A 22,856-nucleotide genomic window follows, 5' to 3' on the forward strand; every position below is an offset into this window, starting at 1 on the left:
GAAGTTAAAGGATGCCTCTCTTTTTACATTTAAGTCTGGTTTTCTATGCAACCTAACCTTTTTTTTTTTTTCTATGGGGGGTGGTTACTAAAAATTTTAGTAGATAATGTGAAACAGGCATTGAGCTAAAAATCTAAAACTGTTTAAAATCTTCTGTCAGAGAGATTAATGAAAACATATCGATTTGGGTTTGGGTGGGGGGAACTTCACAGATTATACCAGGTTTCTAAAAGAGCCACTTGCTGAGAGGAATTATTTACTTAGAAATGCAGTTCCTTTGTCCAGAACATTCATTCGTGTGAACAAGATCTAAAACGCCTAAGAGTGTAATATGAATGCATGTATGTATACATATATATGTATAGGTAGATGAATATAGATGCACATGTACAGAGAGAGAGAATATATGTGTATTTCATATAATCTACCTTGGTCAGCTTCATTCCAAGATGATTAAAGAAGTCTTAGTAACACTTGCTTGTTTAGTAACCACATATGATTTTTTGCTCCAGAGGGAAATTTGGTTATGAAAACAGCATGAATCAGATGATCTCACCATGAATACTGAATAATATCTTCCAGACCCAAATTGTATCCAAATCAACTCAGACTGTGTTTGAAATACCAGATGTTCTCTACTCTTCTTTCCTCTTTCTTTAAAGTATCTGACATGCAGTACCCTTTCCTGGGTCATAAGGGTCACTTGAAATGTTGCCAACCTATCTGGTTGCCTGAAATTATGAATATAGAGAAATTGAACCCATTCCCATTTCTTACTCTAAAATAAGCAGGAGATGATGGATGTTTGGAGGCACAGATCATAGTGCTATAAGCTCAGTATCTGGATCCTATAATTAAGGATATTTTAAAAGTCTTATATGTCTATGACTAGTATTTCAGAATAAATATTATACGTCATTTTTATTTTTTCAAAGGACCTTGATAGGTATTCCTAAAGCGTGACTGTAGTTTTTCCAAATATAGTCAATCCAAAGGACCTGTTTTCTTGGACACCGAAGAAGAAAAATTAATCTGTCATAACCTTGTATTGATGCTGACCAGAATGCGTTACTAAAATTATATGAAGTAGACAGCTTTGGGACTTGTGTGCTTATGAAAAAACATGTGTTTTCAGGCACCAAGCATTGACTCTGCAGGGAATACTATATCACATTTGCTGTTGAAATAATTATGTGCAACAGAACTGTGTCTTATCCCTCAGAACGTAAATTTTTTGTTTCCTATGTGTACTTTATAAACTACTATTCCAAGCTGAATTCCAAATGATTCTGACCTGTAAGAGCCAATAATATATTAGCTTTCTCAAATAATTATTTTCTATTTAGTGTTTAAATGTTGAGCAGACGACCATGCTGAATAACAACTAAGATGAAGTTACTCTGAAACATGATTTTCAGTCATAATTTTAGAATTAAAAGGTGTCTTGGAATTGATCTAGTTCAATTCCTTCATTACCTAGATGAAGCCTAAAGAAGAAAAATGACTTCTAAAATCACTGGACTTGGCAGTGACATAATACCTTGGGGCCAGATCACAGTTTTCCTGACTCTCTTCCAGTGCTCTTTCTACGTTTTCACTGTTTAGCCATGTAATTCTTGATCATTTCCTTAATACCTGGTGTAGCTAATTCTCGTGACATACGACATATGAGCACACATATATTGGTGTTTATATTACTCCAAGGATCTGAACTTCACGTTCTAAGCAGCCAGGCTGCCTTAGCTGAGGAGCTAATACTTTCTGGACTTCCCTTCCTCTCTACCACCCCCTCCCACACACCATGGGTATCATTAAATAACACCTTCCCTGTTCTCATCCCTCGCCGAGAATTCTCCAGCCCAGAAACCTGGGCAGAAACTAACCAGTAAGATCCGGATGTCTAAGAGTAACAGCCATGGCTCTTGAGGAAAGGAGAAGGACCCTGACCAAAGGATGCAGTCTGTGCTGCGGGTAGGGGGAAGGACAAGGTATAGTGAGAAGAATTCTGGATCCTGGACTTAAGGGAATCCTGAACACAGAGTAAGGAGGAAGAGAAATTGGCTGAGCCCTTAGGACAGATGGGGTTCCAGACCCTCAAGCTGAGACTAGGAAGAGTTGGGGAATCCCAGCTCCTGTGACCTCTGCCCAAAAGGTCTCGGAATAGGTCTTGAGAAACTGTGCCTAGGGCAGCTCTGGCTCTGAAACTCATTTTACTACAGAGTAAAATCAGTACATTTTACTTCATTTGATATATGTTTGACTTGTTAAAGGGAGGGTAGCAGATGCCTGGATGCCTAAATTGGCGTGGGAACAAAAGCAGAAGAAAGTTGCCTCACACCAGTAGGGATGTGTCTGCTGGGGTGCAATTTTATCATCTAAATTGGATTGAACAGGATTAGAGAACACATTGCACTCTGGATTATAACTTAGCCTGGAACTAGGCACATTGAGGAAACAGGGACAATGCTGGAGTGTGACCCACAGATCTTTGTTGTCTGAGTGGCTTTGTGCTTTTGTATCCTAACAGGATGATAAAAAGGGTAAAATTATGGAAGACGTATCCACCCAGTAAGTGGCATAAGTTAGAGATCTTCAATGCTGGGTGTTAAAGAGGTTGATTTTTTATAGCTTCATTTACAGGGGAAATTTAATAAAATTCCCTTAAAGAGAGTAAATTCATTGCCAGTCTGAAACTCTCTAATCACTTTAGCTGCTAACAGTGGTTTTGAAAACTAGGTGCTTTTTTGGTTTGAGTGTTGTTTTTTAATTAGAGCTGCTTCCTTTGGGTTATAGCAGGAGAGAGTGTATCATATTGCCATGACCTCATTCCACTCTCTTTCATTTACTTGTTGTCTCTTTGTGATTTTTGAGAGTCCCCTCACTCACTCCTGATGTCTGGGCCCTGGGGGAAGAGGAAAGTGTGTGTGTTTCGGAAGGTGGGAAGGGACATGTTCTTAAGGTGGTCACAAACCCATACTGCAGGAAAGAGCCTGTATGGAGATTAAGTTGACCTTCCAGGCAGGCCGGCCGGCAGGGGTGGAAGAACATTGGAGCAGTGCTTTCTGAGTTTTCCAGGGCAGACTGCAGAGCCCTTTTCTCAAATTACTGCTTTTCTCAGAGTCGTATTTCCTGAAAACTAAAATAGCTAGATTCTCTTGTCTTTTGCATAACACACTTTATTTCCATGGGTCTCCCTAACCCTGAGGTTTGGCCAGCAGAACTTAAGAGGGGCTCTTGCCCCCATTCTCCACCCCACCCCCATTGCCTGCATGGCTTTTCTCTAAAGCTTCCTCCTTAGAGTATCATCCTTTCTCTGGGAATGTTTTCTCTGTTAAATCTGGTGGCCTAAGACACCAAATTGTTCAGGAGATTTATTTCTTCCTCAGGAAAAGGAAAAAAAAGAGAGAGAACCCCACTTGGCCTGCGGCAAGGCTGGCCGTATCACCTCTCAAGTACTCCAAGATGTCCTCAGCTCTAACCATCCCTCTTCTGTCACAGGCTTCAAATATGGTGTCCCCTCTGCCTTGAACGTACTTCCTCCTCCTCTTTACTGAGTTAGATTGTTGCTCATCCTTTCCAGCTCAGTTCAGCTATCACTTGTTCAAAAGAGCTTTCCCAACCTCCCTGCCTGATTCAAGGCTTCTCTTTATAGAGGCCTCAAAGTCATCTCCATTGAGACGTGTTGCAGGAGGCTTGGGGCCTGTAGTTCTTTTCCTTGAAGCAGAAATGAGGCAGAGAATCTTTTTAGAAAACGGAAGGGCTCCCACTGGACACCCTATAGAGTCTGCCCCAGCAGCACTAGCACAGTGCAGCACAAGTCAGACACTGGGTTTTAGGTTAGCTTGCTGTCGACTAGCTGTACGACCAGGAGCAAATCATCTCTCCTCTGAATTTTAGTTTCCTGATCTCTTACACCAGGGGGACGCCTAGGCCTGTCCCGCACTAAGAATATGTGGGGCACTTTAAAAGAGTAGATGTTCATGAGACACCACCAGTTCTAATAATTTTAATAAATAAACTGATAACCATTTTAAGAAGATTGAAAAGCAGGTAGGAAAGAAACAACTTGCCCCTTTCCAAGGCTGACTTTGTAAATCAGCAATGAGCTACACTGAGGCCTTAGTGTAAAATCTCTGCTGACGAATTGAGGTTCTAGTTATATTAGCTGAGCTTCCGAGTTTCATTCAGAAATACAAAATGAGATGGTATTGGTCCAGTATGTTTCTGGTATTTTATTAAGGCAAGTGTTGCTCAGACCAGATGATTTAGATTGGAAGGCAGGCAAGAATTTGTTTAGGTGGCCATTTAACTTAGAGGCAGAAGCATACTTAGTTCTCCATTATTAAATAAGCCAGTAAATCTTTGTTTCAGGATTTTATACACACTTACATATAAGGTTGTGTATGTCTGCATGTTCTCTTTCATGGGATAAAATGTATTTCTTACTGTGAATTATATACAAGAGAGTTTGAAGCAGCTGATTTAAGCTAAGCTATGTGATTAAGCCTTAATAATGTAATCTTAATTTTCATTTGGGATCAGAGTTTAGCAGGAGATGCATGAAACACAGTATGAGGCAAATCCATATACCAGGAGGATTCAGGATTGTTACCTCTCCTGTAATGGAAAACTAGAAAGGGCTTGAAAAAGAATTGACCTCTTTTTAGATTTGCTGTTCATTTTACTGTGGATATCATAGTGGAGAAAACTCTTTAATTATGTTCCTTGCAAAAGACCAGAAAACTAAAATAGCTAGATTCTCTCTGTCTTTTGCGTAACCCACTTTATTTCCGTACTGTGAACCATAATGATCAGTGACAAGGGAATAATTTCATTCTTTAAAAAAAAAGTGTCTAGGGTTAACCTATACAATTTAGAGAATTCTAAATCTTTGAAAATTGGTAATGGAGACATGGCAAAGGTGACAAAGTTTAGTTAATGCTGGACAGATTTTTATCCCCTTTAGAAAGTATTCTTGAGAGGGTATACCTTTAAAATATTGTAGGTTCTCCTAAGCAGCTGGGTGGACCAGCTGGTTTTGAATATGCCCTTAGTTATCATAAGAGGATGTGGTCATTTTCTTCAGGGAAAAATGGAAGGGCTTCATTTAAACTTCAGGGCATGGTCAAGCTGATCTTTCAAGGAACAAGTTACAATGTGGTTTTGATTGCACAGTGAGAAACACAACTTGGTCAAGCTACAACAGGGAGCCACTGAAAAAAATCTCTCATCTGGCTTGAACTCTTACTCCAGACACTAGGCAGTAACAAATTTGTCAGCAGTCACTGATGTAATATTTAAGCTACAGAATAATCGAGGCACTGGTGATTTGCCGATGTGCTGAAGCAAAGCCAGTCAATCTTTTTTACTCTAGTATCAATAGTTGGGTAAAAGAGGTTCCATTCCTTCTTGTGTCCTTCCCTCATCTGCACCCCCCTCTTCTGCTTATTAAGTCATGTCTCAGGAGTTCCAGAGGCTTATTGTTTAATACGGGAAAGGGAAATAGTCTGCTATAATGAGGACAGTAGTACAACCCCTCCACCCCTTCCTCAGGCATAAGAGCACAGATCTTGGAATCAGGTAGACCTGGAGTCAGATCTCTTCTCTACCATTTATTAACATTTTGATCTTAAGCAAGCTCTACAGCCTCTCTGAATTTCAGTTGTCATCTCTAAGATGGAGAACACTATTGCCTACTTTATAAGCATTTTATGAGGTTCTGTAAGATTTCAATGAGATAAATACTTTCTCTCTATTCCTGGCATTCAATATGTTTGTTGTTGCTATTATTATTATATTTATCAAAAAATAAAATAATAATATTAAATTGTATTTCCCTAAATCATTTGCATATTCCGTGTTTGCCAAAAAATATGTCATTTGGGGCTAGGCTTGCTTTCTGAGCTCTGGCTCCTCTGACTGCTCCCTGTATCTATTGTATACAGGTCATGAAGTGGCCAAAGAGATGAATTCATGACTTTTTGTCACTTGCAATATTTGTAGTCTTCTATGTAGTTGTATTCTAATGCTTTTCTATTCATGAAAAAAAGCAATAAGAATACAAAGTATGTTGTGTGTGTACTTGGAATCGCCATTTAGTGTACCTGGGTGTCATCACTGACTAAACAATGTGACACTCATAAGAGATTTATTTGCAAGTTATATCAACAGGAGTGGTAAATACAATTAAAGGTGTAACTTATTGAATTTTTTAAGATTTTTTTAAAAAATGTAATAACAGGTTCATGTTGTTTTCTCTTTAACAGATGGGCTTAGGACATGAGCAAGGATTTGGAGCCCCCTGTTTAAAATGCAAAGGAAAATGTGAGGGGTTTGAACTGCACTTCTGGAGGTAACGTTTTGAAAACCACAACCACAATAGTAATTCCTGCTTTTTGTCACTGCTTCCTCAAACAGCAGAGATCGCTTACAGGCTACCCAGCATGGTTGCTAAGTTGTGGATCTGTTATATTCTTTTCTAAGAAGTAAAGCTATTCTGACTTCCCATCATTATTCGAGCTAATTGGGCCATAGTAACTATATTTAGAATTGTTTGATTTATTTGCTGTTCTTCAGTTTTCCTATGAGACTGAAACACTGAATACGTTTCTTTTCTGAGTGGCAAATAAGTTTGTGGTAATCTTGAAGGACTATTTATTAGTTATTCTTTTGTTAAAAACTTATAACTGCACATCTCATCTGTACATTTGCGATAAACAATAAATATGATGAATTGAGCAGTCATGTCCTAGTTCTCAGGAAATTGACTTGAATCTAGGTCTTTTCAAAATTTTCAGCTGTAAATTTACTACTGAAAAACTTTGAAACACTTGAGTTTAAAAAAATAATAATTCATCGCCATTGTTTTGGTTTGAATCAAGTGCCTATATGTGGAGGATGAATGTTAGTGGATCAAAAATGTGTATTTTGTATAGCTCTTATTTGCATGTTTTTAAAAAAGTATTATCATACATCATATAAACCTAAAATTGGTATTTTAAACCTGTTCTTTTGAAGAACATAAATGTTCATCAGTGGCCGTCAAGACTGTAATAGTAGTTTATAAGTCTGTTCAAAGTTAGAATTAGCACAATATTGCTAGAAGAAAAATATTAAAATGATCAACCATACATTATTAGGATGGAAGCTGCCTGTTGGAATGAATCTTACTTGAGAACCACTTTGTACTGAGTATTTCCATAGGAAATGCTCTAGAATAAAAAATGTCCTCAGCTATTGAGGCGGTATACAGTGCAAGTTAAAGGAGAATGTAAAATAAAATTTGGGATATTAGGCTCTTTTTTTTTTTTTTTTTTTTTTTTCTTTTTGCGGTACGCGGGCCTCTCACTGTTGTGGCCTCTCCCGTTGCGGAGCACAGGCTCCGGACGCGCAGGCCCAGCGGCCATGGCTCACGGGCCCAGCCGCTCCGCGGCATATGGGATCCTCCCAGACCGGGGCACGAACCCGTATCCCCTGCATCGGCAGGTGGACTCTTAACCACTGCGCCACCAGGGAGGCCCTAGGCTCTTTTAAAAGCTCATTTAGTTAGTAAGTTTTAGGAAACAAAGACAGTTGTTTTAAATAGTGAAGGCAAAGGAAACCTTGGCCCTCCCCAAATGATGATACGGTTCTTTATCTGGAAGGAGCTAATATGTTCCAGGGAATTTCAAAATTACAGGACTTTAATAGCTCTTCCTTGTGCTACCTCTTCAAGGGACATAGCAGTTTGTCAATATGTCTGTCACGTTTTAGAAAGGTAAAGTCACCAGAGACAAAGTAGTTTTCATGGATTAGAATATTTCAGCTCCTAATGTGAGCGCGACTCTCATTTGTACTCAGTGAGTTTTGTGGAGAGCTGCACTGCCCTCTGCTGGGCACAGTGCTTGCTTCACAGTCTTAAAATACACTCTTTTTAGTTTGACTATACATTTGCCAAAAACTGCTGATGAGATTTTTAAAGCTCATTCCTAAGTGATGGCGTCTTTTCTCTAAATCAGGTTAGTTTATAGTAGTTCTTATTTGCTCTATGTTATTTTTGTATTGTAGATAACTATCATCTGATATTTTCAGATAAAAATGTCAGATAAGAACAGATATCTATGACATGAAAATCACTTATTTATTTTAATTTTTCTACACAATCTCATCTCCTTACCTGGGTATTGTCTGAGAATCTGCTAAGAGCCATAAACTACTAGGGCTTTGTCATGGCCTCCAATCTAACTTGGGTTTATATAGTCTGTCCAAATGGTGTTAGTTAGTAGTGCTGTCTTATTCCTGGCATTCCAGACACATTTCTCAGAATTTTTGATAATTCCTTGACCTTTTCACCACAACTGGAAGGCTTGAGGGTAAGTGCCTTTACCTCCAGATGAGCCATTTTCAGTACAGTCTTTGAAGACCTTTTACAGACTTTCTAAGGCTGGTTGTCCTGAGTGTAACAAAGATTCCAGGTCTGGTCCAGGGCCACAGAACTTTAGGGCTGGGACTGAAGTGGACATGGGGTCTCAGGATCCTGTCCACTTAGCTTCCTCCTCCATCTTCACTGTGACCCTGGACTTCTGAGACCCTTAGGGCCTCACGGAGCACATTGTGAAAATCAGAGCCTAATTATTCTTAACTGTTATCAGTCTGGCCTTCTATGCAGCCACAAGAATGGTCTTTTGAAAATGGATACTATTATGTACTTCCCAATAGCTTAAGAACCTTCAGTGTTTTCCCACTGGAGTTGATCCTTTAAGCAAAGTCTTTGGCCTTTGATGTTAAACCTCAATATCTGGCCTCTGCTACTGTTCCAGCCTCCCCTCCCATTTCAGGCACCTGTGCTTCAGCTACTTGGACACATGCTGTTTCCTGAAATTTCTGTGCCTTGTCTCATGTTCCCTTTGCCTGGAAAGACCCTACATCTCACCACCTGGAAACAAAAAGTCCTTCCTGTTCTCTTCAAGTCTTAGCCCAAGCACTATTTCTGAGAAGTCTTCTTTGCTCCCTGTATTAGTCAGCTCAGGCTTCTATAGCAAAATACCATAGACTGGTGGCTTAAACAGCAGAAGTTTATTGTCTTACAGTTCTGGAGGCTAGAAGTCCAAGATCAAAGCATCAGCATGGTTGATCAAAGCATCCTCACCAGAACCACTTCCTGGTTTGTAGATGACCACCTTGTGACTGTGTCCTTTTCTCTGTGTGTGTTCATAGAGAGAGAGAGAAAGATTTCTCTCTTCCTCTTGTTATATGGCCACCAGTCATATCAGATTAGGACCCCACCCTTATGATCTCATTTAACTTTACTTTCTAAAAGCTCTGTCTCCCAATACAGTCACATTGGGGTTTACAGCTTCAACATAGGAATTTGGGCAGGGACACAGTTCAGTCCATAGCACCCTCTTTCCCTGCTTCTGCACACTCCCAAGTAAAGTAAATCATTTCCCCCCTTAGCACCTTGTACACTTGTAGGAAGCCAGGAAATAAATACTCAGACCTCATTTTCTTCATCACTTGGACTTCCTGCTGGTGCTTTCCATTGCTGGGGACAAGGTAACACACTGCTGCAGTCCTTAGGGGTCAGCCTCCTAGGGCACAGCACAGGGTACTGTGCAGAATGGATCTAGAGAGTGAGTGGAAGAGATCCAACAGGCATGACTGTCTATTCAAGGTGTGTCTCGAAAGTTGTAAAAAGCTGAAAATGAACTGTTAGATGTATGGAAGTTTAGAGTGGGACTCCTAACTTAGCTAGCCAAACCTCATTTTACAGATCAAAGAACTAAAACCCAAGGGAGTTAAAAATGACTTGTTTGAGCCTATTAGTTATTAATAAGAAATATAATACATGAACATCTTCTGTGTCACACACCAATAAATACTTGTAATAGTTTTCTGTTGCTGCATAACAAATTGCTACAAATTTAGCAGGCTAAAATAACACCTGTTAATGAACTCAATATCCATTTATGCTTTAGATCAGAAGTCTAGGCAGCTTAGCTGGAGTCTCTGCTTAGGGTCCCAAAAGGCTGAAATCAGAGCGTTGGGTAGGTTGAGCTCTAATCTGGAAACTCTGGGGTCAGAATCTGCCTCCAGGCTCACTCCTCAGGTTGGTAGAATTCATTTCCTTGTGGTTGTAAGCCTGAGGTCCCTGTTTCCTTGCTGGCTGTCAGCCAGTGGCTGCTCTCAGCTTCTAGAAGCCACTCACGTTCCTCAGCACTTGGCAACCTCCACCTTCTAAGCCAACAACATTGCTTAGAATCCTTTCTGCACCTTCGATCTCTCTGAATTCCTCTCATGCTCCCAGCCAGAGAAAATATTTTTTAAGGGCTCTTGTGATTAGATTAGGCACACCTGGATAATCTCCCCTTTTCCATATAAAGTAACATAATAATAGGAATAACACCAGGGGTGAAGGTCATGGGACCGTCTTAAAATTCTGCTTCCTGCTTTATTTACCTGATTGTACCTAATCCTCATAATACTTTTTGAGATAACTGGTAGTATTCCTGTTTTATATACAAGAAGTCAAAGACTAAGAAAGTTAAATAACTTACTAAGCAAGGCTTATCGATGGCAGAGCTGGAATTTGGACCCAAAGCTTGCCAAAACCTTCCTTATCACCACCTTTCTACAGGATAGAACAGAAACTCAGAACCATCTTTACACTCTCCTGCCCAGTGAACTGTGGACTGCACCAGACTACCCACCCTACATGTGGCACTTTTGCGGCATAGATAGACATTTTGGTGGACAGTAATATTTTAACTGTGAGCTCTCCTTTTTTTTTCAATGCACCAGTAATTACAAGACCAGAGAAAAATAAAAAGTTGAGGAGACCTGATACTTATCACATAAGAGCTACTATCTTCTGGGCACACTTTTAAGTAATATTTAAAGATAACAAATATTTATGAAATGCAAGAAAGAAACCCAAGATATCAAAGAGTTTATAGCCAATTATTTCATATCATTGGAACCACAGGTCATTTATCATATAAGTAATAGAATTATTCATTTGTCTTATCCTTGATAAATCCTTCCAATAAAAGAGTTACATTTTACAAGAAAAGTGTTACTTGAATATAGCATACATCTGTCCGGAGAATTTCTGATTGGGTTAGAGCTGGCTGAAAACTGAAAATTCCCCACCATAAATGGATTAATGCTTGTGCTGAATTCTATAACAGAGGCCCACGCTTAAGTCCATATATGTGTATCCCTGTTGTAAAAGGGCACCTTCCAACTCTTTTAAATTATTGGTTTATAGCAGTGCCATGACCATTCCTTTAAATCACTGTGACTGCTGGCAGCATGTCAAAGCACTCCAGTTGCTACCACTTGCCTTGGAAAAATAATAATTTTTACAAATAGTACTACAAAAATAATTTCTCTATTGAGGGGATGAGGGATAGTTTCTTGACTGCTTTCAGCTTGAAACTGTAAATCTACTTTTCTGAGGCAATGCTTTTGGTAAATTTTGGTACTCTCTCTCATGGACTTAACTCAAGAACTCTGAAGTTGTAATGTAAAATTTTGAGAATACAGTTCTGATTTGTCATGCATATTAATCTTTGCATGTGTATGTGTTAACAGCATTAAACATTTTTGTACAAAAACTTTTTAGTACAAATAACCCTCCTCCTCCCACATCTTAGAGCTTCCCAGTCTACCAGTCTACCCTCACATCTTTTTTAGAAAGTCATAAAAAAGACTGTTTTAAACTAACTTAACTCAGAATCCCCCCCCCCACCTTTTTTCCCTTCACACAACTTTAATTAACATCCCATGGAGAGCTTGGGGAGAATTGCTTTAGGGCAGTTTAGAAGATTTAGAGATAAGACAACTGTGCTAAGTATGGGAAGTGATTTATATACTCCCCCAAACTGCTATTGAATTGGAATAGCTCAAATAAATTTAATAAAAATAAACTATTTAAGTCTACATATATCATCAGAAGTTATGTGGGAATCATCTGAGGAAAGATACTGTACAAACCTTACAAACATAGCCCCTAGCACATGGATACTAAGCTCACCTAAGCCCTGTTTTTGTTTTGTTTCAGGTTGGCATAAAACCAATTTTTTAAAGTTCCTTGTTTTCTTAAAAGGGATGGAATCTGGGTTATTTTAGACTGAAATTAAATATATATGTCCCACTCATCCTCATGCCTTCTCTTAGATACAAAGATAATGGTATCTCTTTCTTCCCTAATTCCTTAACAAAATTCTCCTTTTAATAAATTTATTGGCTAGTTTCCAGATGACTTTGAAAGTTCTTAAAAGATATTTCTAAAAATAAAATAATTTTAATTTAAATATGGGAGATTCAAATATAAAACACTGTAGACTAAAATCCCAAGAAAAGGATTTAAAACATTTTTTTAAACCTAGATAAGTAGTAGATGGCACACATTTCCACATGGATAGCCCTTGGCACCTGGCCCAGATTTTATGGGTTTATTTCTTGCCTAGTGGTTTGTAGCTGTCCCTTTTTACTGTAGAAATGGAGCTCTGGTATTAGGAGTCTGGAAGGGATGTGGTCATTCCAGCTACTTCAGTGATGACAACTCTGACTAAAAGAACCATCCTACCCTTCTTGAGTCACATTCCTGCCAAGTGCTCTGTTACTGCAGGTTACCATGCTGGGGTAAGGATGCAGATGAGGCTAATAATATATTGGAATTTTAAAAACTATCATGAGTCAATCATAGGTTTTCCCCACTTAGAAAACTGATAATCAGACATAGTCTGACTTCTTTAGCTACTTCTTTTTCCCTCATCACTGCTGCTATTGGTGTAGTGTTTTAACCTGATTTTTCTTGCTTTAATAAAGGTATTTCAGGTGGATGAAGGGGTGGACAGGGAATATAGATTTTCTCAGAATGTAAATATTCCAAGAATAGCCAAGATGAAAAATAAGAAAAAATATAGGGATGGCTATTATCACTGGTTAATATACCTCTTTTATATAACATTTTCACAGTAAATATAATTTATTTAACCATGCTACAGCTTGTCGTAGTATAGTTCATGCTTTAGAAAGCCCACAGGCTTTATTTCACTTACTCCTTTACTATTTGTCTTTCAGATTCTAGAATCTAACTCCCCTCATTTCACAGCATACATGTTGTACTGGTGTAGAACTGGATAATAAACATTTCCAAAGGAACTCCAGTATTCATCACATCCTTGTAAAATTATTACTTCCTTCTTTAGTGAACCACTTTGCTAATATTAGGATGCATGCCATAGTTCACAGCCATATAAGGATCTATTTATCTATATCAAGAACTAAATTCCCAACCCACCTCTTTACCCTCAGGAAGGTGTGATTTAAAACTTGATCCAAAAGCAATGTGATAGTTTTATGAATAATTATCTTGTTTTTGTTAACCGAAGAACAAGAATGAAGAACATACTGTAGTGGAATAGTATGCTCCTTTCCACTAGATGGAAGTATGAGATAACCAGATGTAAGAGGCTTTTATAGCTGAACTGGAATATGCAAACTCTTCAGCGAATTCTTACCAAATAAAGAATTCTGACCAATGTGTGCACAAGGGAAGTATTTAGCCTCTCCACCTTCATATCTCTGACACTCTGTCTCTTTCTTTCTCTCTCTTTCTGGGACTGTATAAGTCAGATCTAATGTTTTCAGTTTGCATACCTCACCTTAAGAAAACAGGACACAAAAATCAATTATTATTTAATAATTTGTTATTTGGCAAAGAGTTTTTTAGTTGTTTTGTTTTTTGCTAATTTTCTGATGTAGAGAAATCCAATGATTTATATTAATTTTAAATCCATAAGACTTATTAAACTCTTAATGATGCTGATACATTTTTATATGATCAGTCATAGCATGTGTGGTTAACAACAACAGTTTAGTTTCTTCCTTTATGATGAATCCTTATGACTTGTATTTCTTTGAACTTTCTTACTGCTCTGATTAGTACCCACAGGACAAAATGAATGAAGTCACGATGGCAAGGTTGCTTTCTTGCTTTAGATCCTAAAATGAATGCACTAAGTGTGATGGATGCTGAGTCTTGTGGGTTTCTTTTCCAGAAACCCTTTCTAAAATCCTAATTCCCTTCTACAGCTAAAATTACTTTAAAATGTAATCAGAAAAAATGTTGAAATGTATTGAATCCTTTTCCTATATCTGACGGGAAGCAAACATTTACCTTATCAGTTTCTGCTGTTATCTTTATTTTCCTTCTTTTTTACTTTAGGTTTAGTCTGAATTTTTCCTAACTTCCTGAATTAAACACTTAGCTTATTAATTTTTATTCTTCTTTCTAATTTGAGCATACCCTAAGTATAAATTTCCTCCTCAGCATCCCTTTAGTTGTGTTCTACAAGTTTCAGGAAGTAATATTTTTGCTTTCTTTTTTCCTAAAATGATTTTGGTTTTAATTTCTATTGTGATTTTTTCTTTCAACATTGAATTTTTTAAGAGGCTTTTTTAAAAAAGTACTTTGTAGTTACATTTTTGCTGATGATTTCTAACATAATTGCATTCTGTTCAGATAGTGTGGTTGATGATCTTGGGCATTTATTGAGCCTTGCTCTATGGCATAGTAGACTTTTAGATTTTCAAAGTGTTTCAAATACTTATAAAAAGAATGTATGTTCTCCAATCACTGGATATGATATTTTTATGTGTCTGTTAGATCAAGCTTGATAATTGTGTTATTCAAATATTCATTTCTAATTTTTTTAGTCTCACCATAATGATGGGTTTGTTCATTTATTTCTTATAGTTCTGTTACTTTTGCTTATATATGTTGAAGTTAGGTTATTAGGTTGTATTAAGTTCAGAATTGTTATATCATAGAAGTGTTTTTAAATGTTTGTTACAAGGAAGTGACTCTCTTTAATAGTCATTAAAGGAAAAAACATTAATTGTATGATATTCATATAGGTATCTAACTTACATTTTGTTGGTATTTGCCTGGTTAATCTTTTTGCATCTTTATACTTTCATCCTTTCTGTGTGTTTAAAATTTAAGCGTTTCTTACAGACAGCATATTGTTTAATTTTGTTGTATTATCCTTCTGAAAGCCTTCATCTTTCAGCTGGAGAAATGGGTCCATTTATTGTGACTGTTGATATGCTTGGGTTATATCAACCATCTAATTTTTGCTTTCTGCATGTCCTAATTGCCTCCGTTTATTTTTTTCTCCTCTCTTATTTGACTAATTACATTTTTATACTTTAATTCCTTTCTCTTTTAGTTTAGAAATTACATTTCTTTCTTTAGTTATCTAGATATTTTAACATACATATTTAACATCTAATGTTAATCTATATCTTCAGTATCTTCCTGAACAATATAAGGATATTAGAATGTTTTTTTAAAACTCAGATTCCTCCCTCTAACTTATATGCTATCATTGCCCTGTATTTTAGTACCAGTATATGTTTTTAACCCCACAAAGTCTCTCCACTCCTCTGTTTTCCTCTGTCACCTTTTCCAGCTTCTGCTCCTTTACCAGACTCCTTCCTGAGTCCTCATTTTCTTCCTCTGCTCTTACTCCAGGAAGTGAAGGTGACCTGTTCAATTAATTCCCTGACTTCGGAACTTATATTTTCTATCAGGCTACAGTTTTTAACACTAGATCTATATATCCTATAATCTACTTGATATCTTTACCCTGTCTCATAGGCATTTCAAACTTATTATTTCAGCTTTGGATAACTTTCACCAACCTTTTGCCCCATATCTCAGATCTGTTCTTTTGCTTTTACAATCTAAGAAATTACATTCCTTTCATCAACTTACTCATCCTGGAAACCTGGGTTCATTTTTTAACAGACTGGACCTTCCCTTCACCATCACTATATCCACAAAGTTTAGTCAGTTTCACAGTCAAGGATATCTTAAATTTGTTCCTTTCTTTTTATCTCCAACATCAAACAATCTAGTCCAAGCTATTACACATCTTACCCAGGCCAAAACAATAATCATCCAAGTTGTAAATTCCACTTGCGAAGTAGCAGTAGAATCCCTGTTATTTAGAACCTTGCCATTGCAAATTGGATGCACCATTGACATGTTAACTGGTCTCTCTACTTTCAATTATGTCTACCCCTAATTCATTCTCCATGTGGCAAGTATTACAATTTTTGAAAATGATCTAATCATGTTATTCCATTACTTAAAAGCCTTCAGTGCCTCCTGATTGCTCTTATAATGAAAGCCAAATTTCTTAATGTGCCCTACAAGTCCCTGCATGATCTCAGGCTTGCCTACCTCTCCAACCTTGTCACCACCCCATTTACTTACCTCACTGTAGTCATACCAGACTTTTCTGATCATGGGACCTAAGGGCACAATCTCTTTCCTAATTCAGGACCACCACAAATACTCTTTCTACCCAGAATGTCTGGAGGCTTTTATTCTCCTTTCATTACCTCTTCTCAAATACACACACATACACAATTCACACCTGTTTTACACATCCTTCAGATCTCAACCTAAATGTCACTTTCTTATGGAGTAATGTTCTTATGGATTCCTCTCCTCACCAGTTCTAAGTCAAAATTATACCCTCTCAAAGTATCCTGTACTTTTCTTTCTTATCACAAATGCAATTACAGGTGTGTGTGTGTGTGTGTGTGTGTGTTTGTATGTGTGTGTATTTGTTTAATGTCTGTCTCCCCATCAGGTGGTAAGTTCTAGAATGTCAGAGACTGGGCCTAATTTTTTCACTATTATGTCCTAGTATCAAGTTCATTGCTTGGCACATGGACACTCATATACATTGCATGAATGAAAGATCACATGCCAGACCAGTCTGGGGAAGGGAGTTAGTGTCCTTCAACTATAAGAAGGCCAGAGACTTTATCTGTCTTCTTATACATAAGGGAGCGCATGATAGGTGATCACTAAGTGTTTGAAGAAATAAAAGAAGGGGGAAGGAAAGGGAAGGAAAGAGAAAGGAGAAAGGAAATAGAACATGAGAAAAGAGAGGAAAGGAAATTGGAAAGGGGACAGAAAGGAAATGATAAAAGCTAAACCTAAATCTTGGATTACCATCCTTGATCAGAAAAGGATATATCAACCTCCTTCTCTCTCACTTAGGGACAAAAACAAAAACAAAACCAAAAACCCATGGGCAATGGCTGTTATCATGCAGTAAAATATGAAACTGCTTGCTGTGATAGTTTTTTGGTGATTTTGTTTTATTTATATATCTGGTTGAGAGAATGAGGAATACCAGATGGAGTTATCCTCAGACATGCCCCCTTGAGCATGCACTTTTTAATCAAAACCTGACTTTTTTCAAAGTCTTATAAAGCGAAGATGCATTTATATGTTTCCTTGTTTAAATTTATGGATGGCTACTTGTAATCTCCTCACCCTCCCCAAGACTTGACTTTGCATACCATTATGTGGAATATTTGTAAAAGTATATTTTGAACTATATATGTATGACTGATTAGATCTAATTAATCATTGCCTACTTATCTCCAAAATTATAGAAAAATATGTCGTAACTGCAAGTGTGGCCAAGAAGAGCATGATGTCCTCTTGAGCAATGAAGAGGATCGAAAAGTGGGGAAACTTTTTGAAGACACCAAGTATACCACCCTGATTGCAAAGCTAAAATCAGATGGAATTCCCATGTATAAACGCAATGTTATGATACTGACCAATCCAGTTGCTGCCAAGAAGAATGTCTCCATCAACACAGTTACCTATGAATGGGCTCCTCCTGTCCAGAATCAGGCATTGGTAAATAATAAGGGGGAGGGAAGTCCCGGTATTAAAGTTCATGGGCTACTTATTTAGGGCAATTCCTTTAGTGATCCTAATCGACCTCAGGTCTATTATTTTTCTGGGGTCCCCATTACTTTGACTTACAACTCCTATTGGTCTTTTGAAAGTAAGATTAGATACCTCATAGAATTTTTGACTACCTAGATAATCTGTGTTAACTTTTTCAAAGAAATGGTCTGACATTTTTAATAATTAAATGAAAAACAGATGTTTTTTATAAATCTAGTAACTTCTATGTTACTCTTGAGAAGATTTCTCTTAAGATAGTTAAGAATATCTAAAGAATAGAATTTTCTTTCATTTTTTATAATTCAAAAGATGTTCAACACTATTTCTTTTACTATGTAAGGCAAAAAATTGCTATTTTGTGTCAAGCTACTTCCACTAATACAAAAACTAGAGGAGACATTTGGAAATCTTTTAAGAAGGTTAGTTAAATCATAAGAGTGAATCCTGTGATTTCATTTTCTTATAGTGATGAAAATACTGATGATCCTTAGACCATTCTAAACATGCTGCCTAAAAAATTGTATTCTCTTGCAACTATACAGTTGTGTTTTTTTGGTTTGTTTTTTAAAATTTTTATTGGAGTATAGTTGATTTACAATGTTGTGTTAGTTTCAGGTGTACAGCAAAGTGATTTTAGCACATGTAAACATTAAAAGAAACTGGGGAAAAAAACTTTAATTTCATGAAGAAAAATGTGTTCATTTTTACTGACCTCAGTCTATTTATTGTACCATTTTTAACGTGTTAACATCTCAAGATATTAATATTATGAAGATCAGTTGTTAGTAATGGATAAAACTGACTTCTTTCTTCAGTATTTTGATTCTAATGAGTGTTGTAAAATATCATTTATATGATGGCCAAGGCATCTCCCGGTTAACACCGGTCTCCTTGTGGTCTAGGCCAGGCAGTACATGCAGATGCTGCCCAAAGAGAAGCAGCCAGTGGCAGGCTCAGAGGGGGCGCAGTACCGGAAGAAGCAGTTGGCAAAGCAACTCCCTGCTCATGACCAGGACCCTTCAAAGTGCCATGAGTTGTCTCCCAAAGAGGTGAAGGAGATGGAGCAGTTTGTGAAGAAATATAAGAGCGAGGCTCTGGGAGTAGGAGATGTCAAACTACCCCGTGACATGAACGCTCAAGGTCCCAACAAAACATGCATTCCTGGAGGGGATAGAAGCACCACGACAGCGGTAGGGGCCATGGAGGACAAATCGGCCGAAAACAAAAGAACTCAGTATGTAAGTGGTAACAGTCACGATGTTGGGCCAATTGGTATATTTTACAGGTTCATTCCATTTCTTTGAATGGCTGGTAGGGGGGCGGGGTCGACGGGGAGGAATACAGTTACTCTGTTTCCAAAAGGGAGTAGATGAGGGAAATAAATTGAATTATAATTCAGTTTAGGCTTATTTTAGAGAATTATCTACCATGTTTGAAGCCTTGGTCTAAAGCCAGGTTTTCTGATTATCTGTTGCTGAAGATAATTGTGAGTTTTATGTATACATAGCAGTTAGCATTGGTGTCGTGCTGGAATACAACATACAATCTAGAGTCTGTTTCTAAACATAATTTTGATGTTAATTGTCTGTCTCTTCCCATAAATAAGAATAATATATGCTTAGGTTAATTCAGTTTTGCTTGTGAGAACATGCCTAAAATTCAAACTTAAATTTATGTGGATATATGGTCAATCATACTTTTAAAAAGTCTCTCTAGAGAGGGATATTGAAATCTTTTTTTTATGCCTTGAAAGTAGAAGCAAATTGTGACACAGATGAACAAAAAATAAGAACTAAACTTACTGTAACGTGTTTCTCACAGATCCCGTTAGCACATCAACCAACAAGGCTTGGTCCTGTATTTTAAAAAAAGAAAAAAAAAGTACAATAATTTCTAAAGTAGTCATTTTTGGGAGAACTACTAAAATTGAAGTGAAAATTACTATTAGCCTTTTTCCATAAGCAGCTTTAATTCAGAAAACAATGCTCTGTTACACATAGGGTGCAAGAATTAGGTTTGGAGAACCTGGAGAAAGCCTAGAGATTCCTTTTCACAAATACTAACACCATATTGCCTACATGGACAAATTACTGATTTCAGTAGAAATTATTTCTCTTGAAAGTGGTTTCTCTGAATTCCTACTAAAACTGTTGATGAGAAATGCCAGTCTTAGGATGACTAGATTGTTTTGGCTGGTTTTGCTTTCAGTCCTGCTACTGCTGCAAGCTGAGTATGAAGGAAGGAGACCCAGCCATCTATGCTGAAAGGGCCGGCTACGATAAACTGTGGCACCCAGCTTGTTTTGTCTGCAGTACGTGCCATGAACTTCTGGTCGACATGATTTATTTCTGGAAGAATGGCAAGCTGTACTGTGGCAGACATTACTGTGACAGTGAGAAACCCCGGTGTGCTGGCTGTGATGAGGTATGTTCTCTGAGGCCACCTAAATGCAGGCTCCTTTTTGCACCCACCTATGGCTCCTTCACCGTGGTAACCAGGCCACCCTTAGTGAGAAGGTAAGATGAATTAGCCAAGCATTAGTTGCTTTATTTATATCCAAAGAAGTTGAATGAAAAAAACTTTTAATTTCAGTCATTCTGAGTGTCCATGTTAACTGTGTTACCTAATGAAATACTGTCTAGAAAAGTAAAAGATTGATTTGAACTAAACTAAATAATCACCCAAGTTCAAGCTTTCTGTTGTTTTCAGACTTCACACCCCAAAAAGTTGACTGGGATTCCTTGTGGATCTAAATCCCTTACTGGTCTAAAGAACCTAGCTTGGTTATTTGTAGTAAAAAGGAAAAAACATGATTGATCTTATTTTTATCCTCTTCCCAGCTGATATTCAGCAATGAGTATACCCAGGCAGAAAACCAGAACTGGCATCTGAAACACTTCTGCTGCTTTGACTGTGACAACATCCTAGCTGGGGAAATATATGTGATGGTCAATGACAAGCCCGTGTGCAAGCCCTGCTATGTGAAGAACCACGCTGTGGTAAGAAACATCTTGGGATGTGGTAGCCTTGACCTGCCTTATTTAAGCCTCCTACAAAGGAGAAACAGAAAGCACTACTCTTAAGTAGGAAACACGTGATTCCTACCATAGGGTGTTAAAATCCAGGTAATTCAAAACAATACATGCACTGACTAGGATGAACCACCTCAAGATTCTACCTGTGCAGTTTACACTATAAACTGCTACTTGATAACTAGCCACACTTTCAGGTCTTTTCAAGTAAGAAGGCTCAGGCTAAATGACCTTCCTCAACCCACCCACCCTCATCTCTCAGGAATTCCTGACAATCACATTAAGAGACCAAGGGTGTGGAAGATTAGTCACTTTGATGTAATGCTGGACAATCTTGTTGGTTTCTTCATTTGTTATAAAATATTTAAAACAAAAACTTTAGACACATTGATTTATAATACATATAAACAAGAAGGCATATGAACTATCTAGTGTTTTGGAGCTCTCAACTGGGTAGTTTTGTTTTCTGCTGTAATATTGCCAGTTATTCATTTATTTTCTTTCTATACATGTCCAGCTAAAGAAGAAAATTTTGTGTGTTTGTGGGTGTGGATGTGTGTATGTCATATGTTTATTTGTACATAACATACATGTACACTGAATGGTATGTGGAATGTGTTAATGTTCCATGATACTAGATTATACATAAATTATGACATGACAGAAGCCAGTTAACTACAAGTTATATTTTTAGTGCAAACTAATTATTCTCAAACACTGTCAGTGTTTTTTGACTGAGTCCTTAATTACTTTGAACATGATTTTCATTTACTACTGTCTAGAAATTAGTGGTGTTAATAATCTCATGTGTCATAGGTAAGACCGGTAAAATTACCACTTCAAAGCTTTAGTGAGTGAGGAAAAAATCTCTTTTTTTTAAGCCTATTATTTAGAGCAGTTTTAGGTTTACAACAAAATTGTTAAGGAGATAGAGAGATTTCCCATATCCTCCCTACTCCCCTCACATGCATCACCTTGAGCATTATCCACGTCACTCACCAGAATGGTACATTTTTTAACAAGGGTGAATCACATGGACATATCATAATCACCCAAAGTCCACAGTTTACCTTAGGGTTCACTGTTGATGTGTATTCCATGGGTTTGGACAAATGTATAGAATGGACAAATGACATATATCCATCACTGCAGTATCATACAGAATATTTTCACTGGCCTATAAGCCCTCTGTGCTCTGCCTGTTAATCTCTCCTACCTCCCTGTCCCCTACTCCCTACCCTTGGCAACCACTGATCTTTTTATTTTCTCTATAGTTTTGCCTTTGCTAGAGTGTCATATAGTTGGAATCATACAGTATGTAGCCTTCCCAGATTGGCTTCTTTAACTTAGTAATGTGCATTTAAGGTTCCTCCATGGCTTGACAGTTCATTTCTTTTTAGCTCTGAATCGTATGAATGTGCCATAGTTTATTTATCCATTTACCCACTGATGAACATCTTCCAAGTTTTGGCAATTACAAATAAAGCATCCATGTGCAGCTTTTCCTATGGACATAAGTTTTCAACTCACTTGGGTAAATACCAAGGACCATGATTGTTGGATTGTATGATAAGAGTAAGTTTAATTTTAAGAAACTGCCAAACTGTCTTCCAAATTAGCTGAACCGTTTTGCATTTCCACCAGCAATGAAAGAGAGTTCTTATCGTTCCACATCCTTGTCAGCATTTGGTAGTATAGGAAAAATCATAAAACTTTTTTTTATAATTGCTAATGTAAAATCTAATAGAATACACTAAAACCAAGCACACTGCTTTGGAACTTGCCATCAAGACTTTTTGCCGTGGGGATATCTTACAAGTACTGAGTCCTGTTTGGACTTCACCTGTTATTTCTCACCATGTTCCACATATAGACCCCGATTAACAATTGTTGGCTATGAAGGTTAACAAGAAGAAGGTCATTCTCAGTTGTATATCTCTGAGGTTGTCATTCTCAGTTTAATCTGCCATCTGAAGCAATGCGCTGAGTTTGTTCTAATATGAAAATGTTATCATCACAGTTCGATCTCTCATCTTCTTCTCTTC

General features: G+C 37.5%; 1 protein-coding gene across 2 annotated transcripts in view; it reads left to right on the forward strand.

Moving 5' to 3' along the window:
- Positions 1 to 22,856, forward strand: part of TES (testin LIM domain protein) — a 43,567-nt gene that overhangs the window by 19,483 nt on the left and 1,228 nt on the right. For both annotated transcript variants that reach the window (XM_060107680.1, XM_060107681.1), the window contains exons 2-6: positions 6,267 to 6,352; positions 17,473 to 17,725; positions 18,682 to 19,017; positions 19,988 to 20,203; positions 20,620 to 20,778. In XM_060107680.1, coding sequence (XP_059963663.1) covers positions 6,267 to 6,352; positions 17,473 to 17,725; positions 18,682 to 19,017; positions 19,988 to 20,203; positions 20,620 to 20,778 — 1,050 coding nt within the window. The remainder of the gene's footprint in view (positions 1 to 6,266; positions 6,353 to 17,472; positions 17,726 to 18,681; positions 19,018 to 19,987; positions 20,204 to 20,619; positions 20,779 to 22,856) is intronic.

The sequence above is a fragment of the Mesoplodon densirostris genome, chromosome 9 (genome assembly GCF_025265405.1).
Source record: "Mesoplodon densirostris isolate mMesDen1 chromosome 9, mMesDen1 primary haplotype, whole genome shotgun sequence".
In the NCBI taxonomy this organism is placed as follows: Eukaryota; Metazoa; Chordata; class Mammalia; order Artiodactyla; family Ziphiidae; genus Mesoplodon; species Mesoplodon densirostris.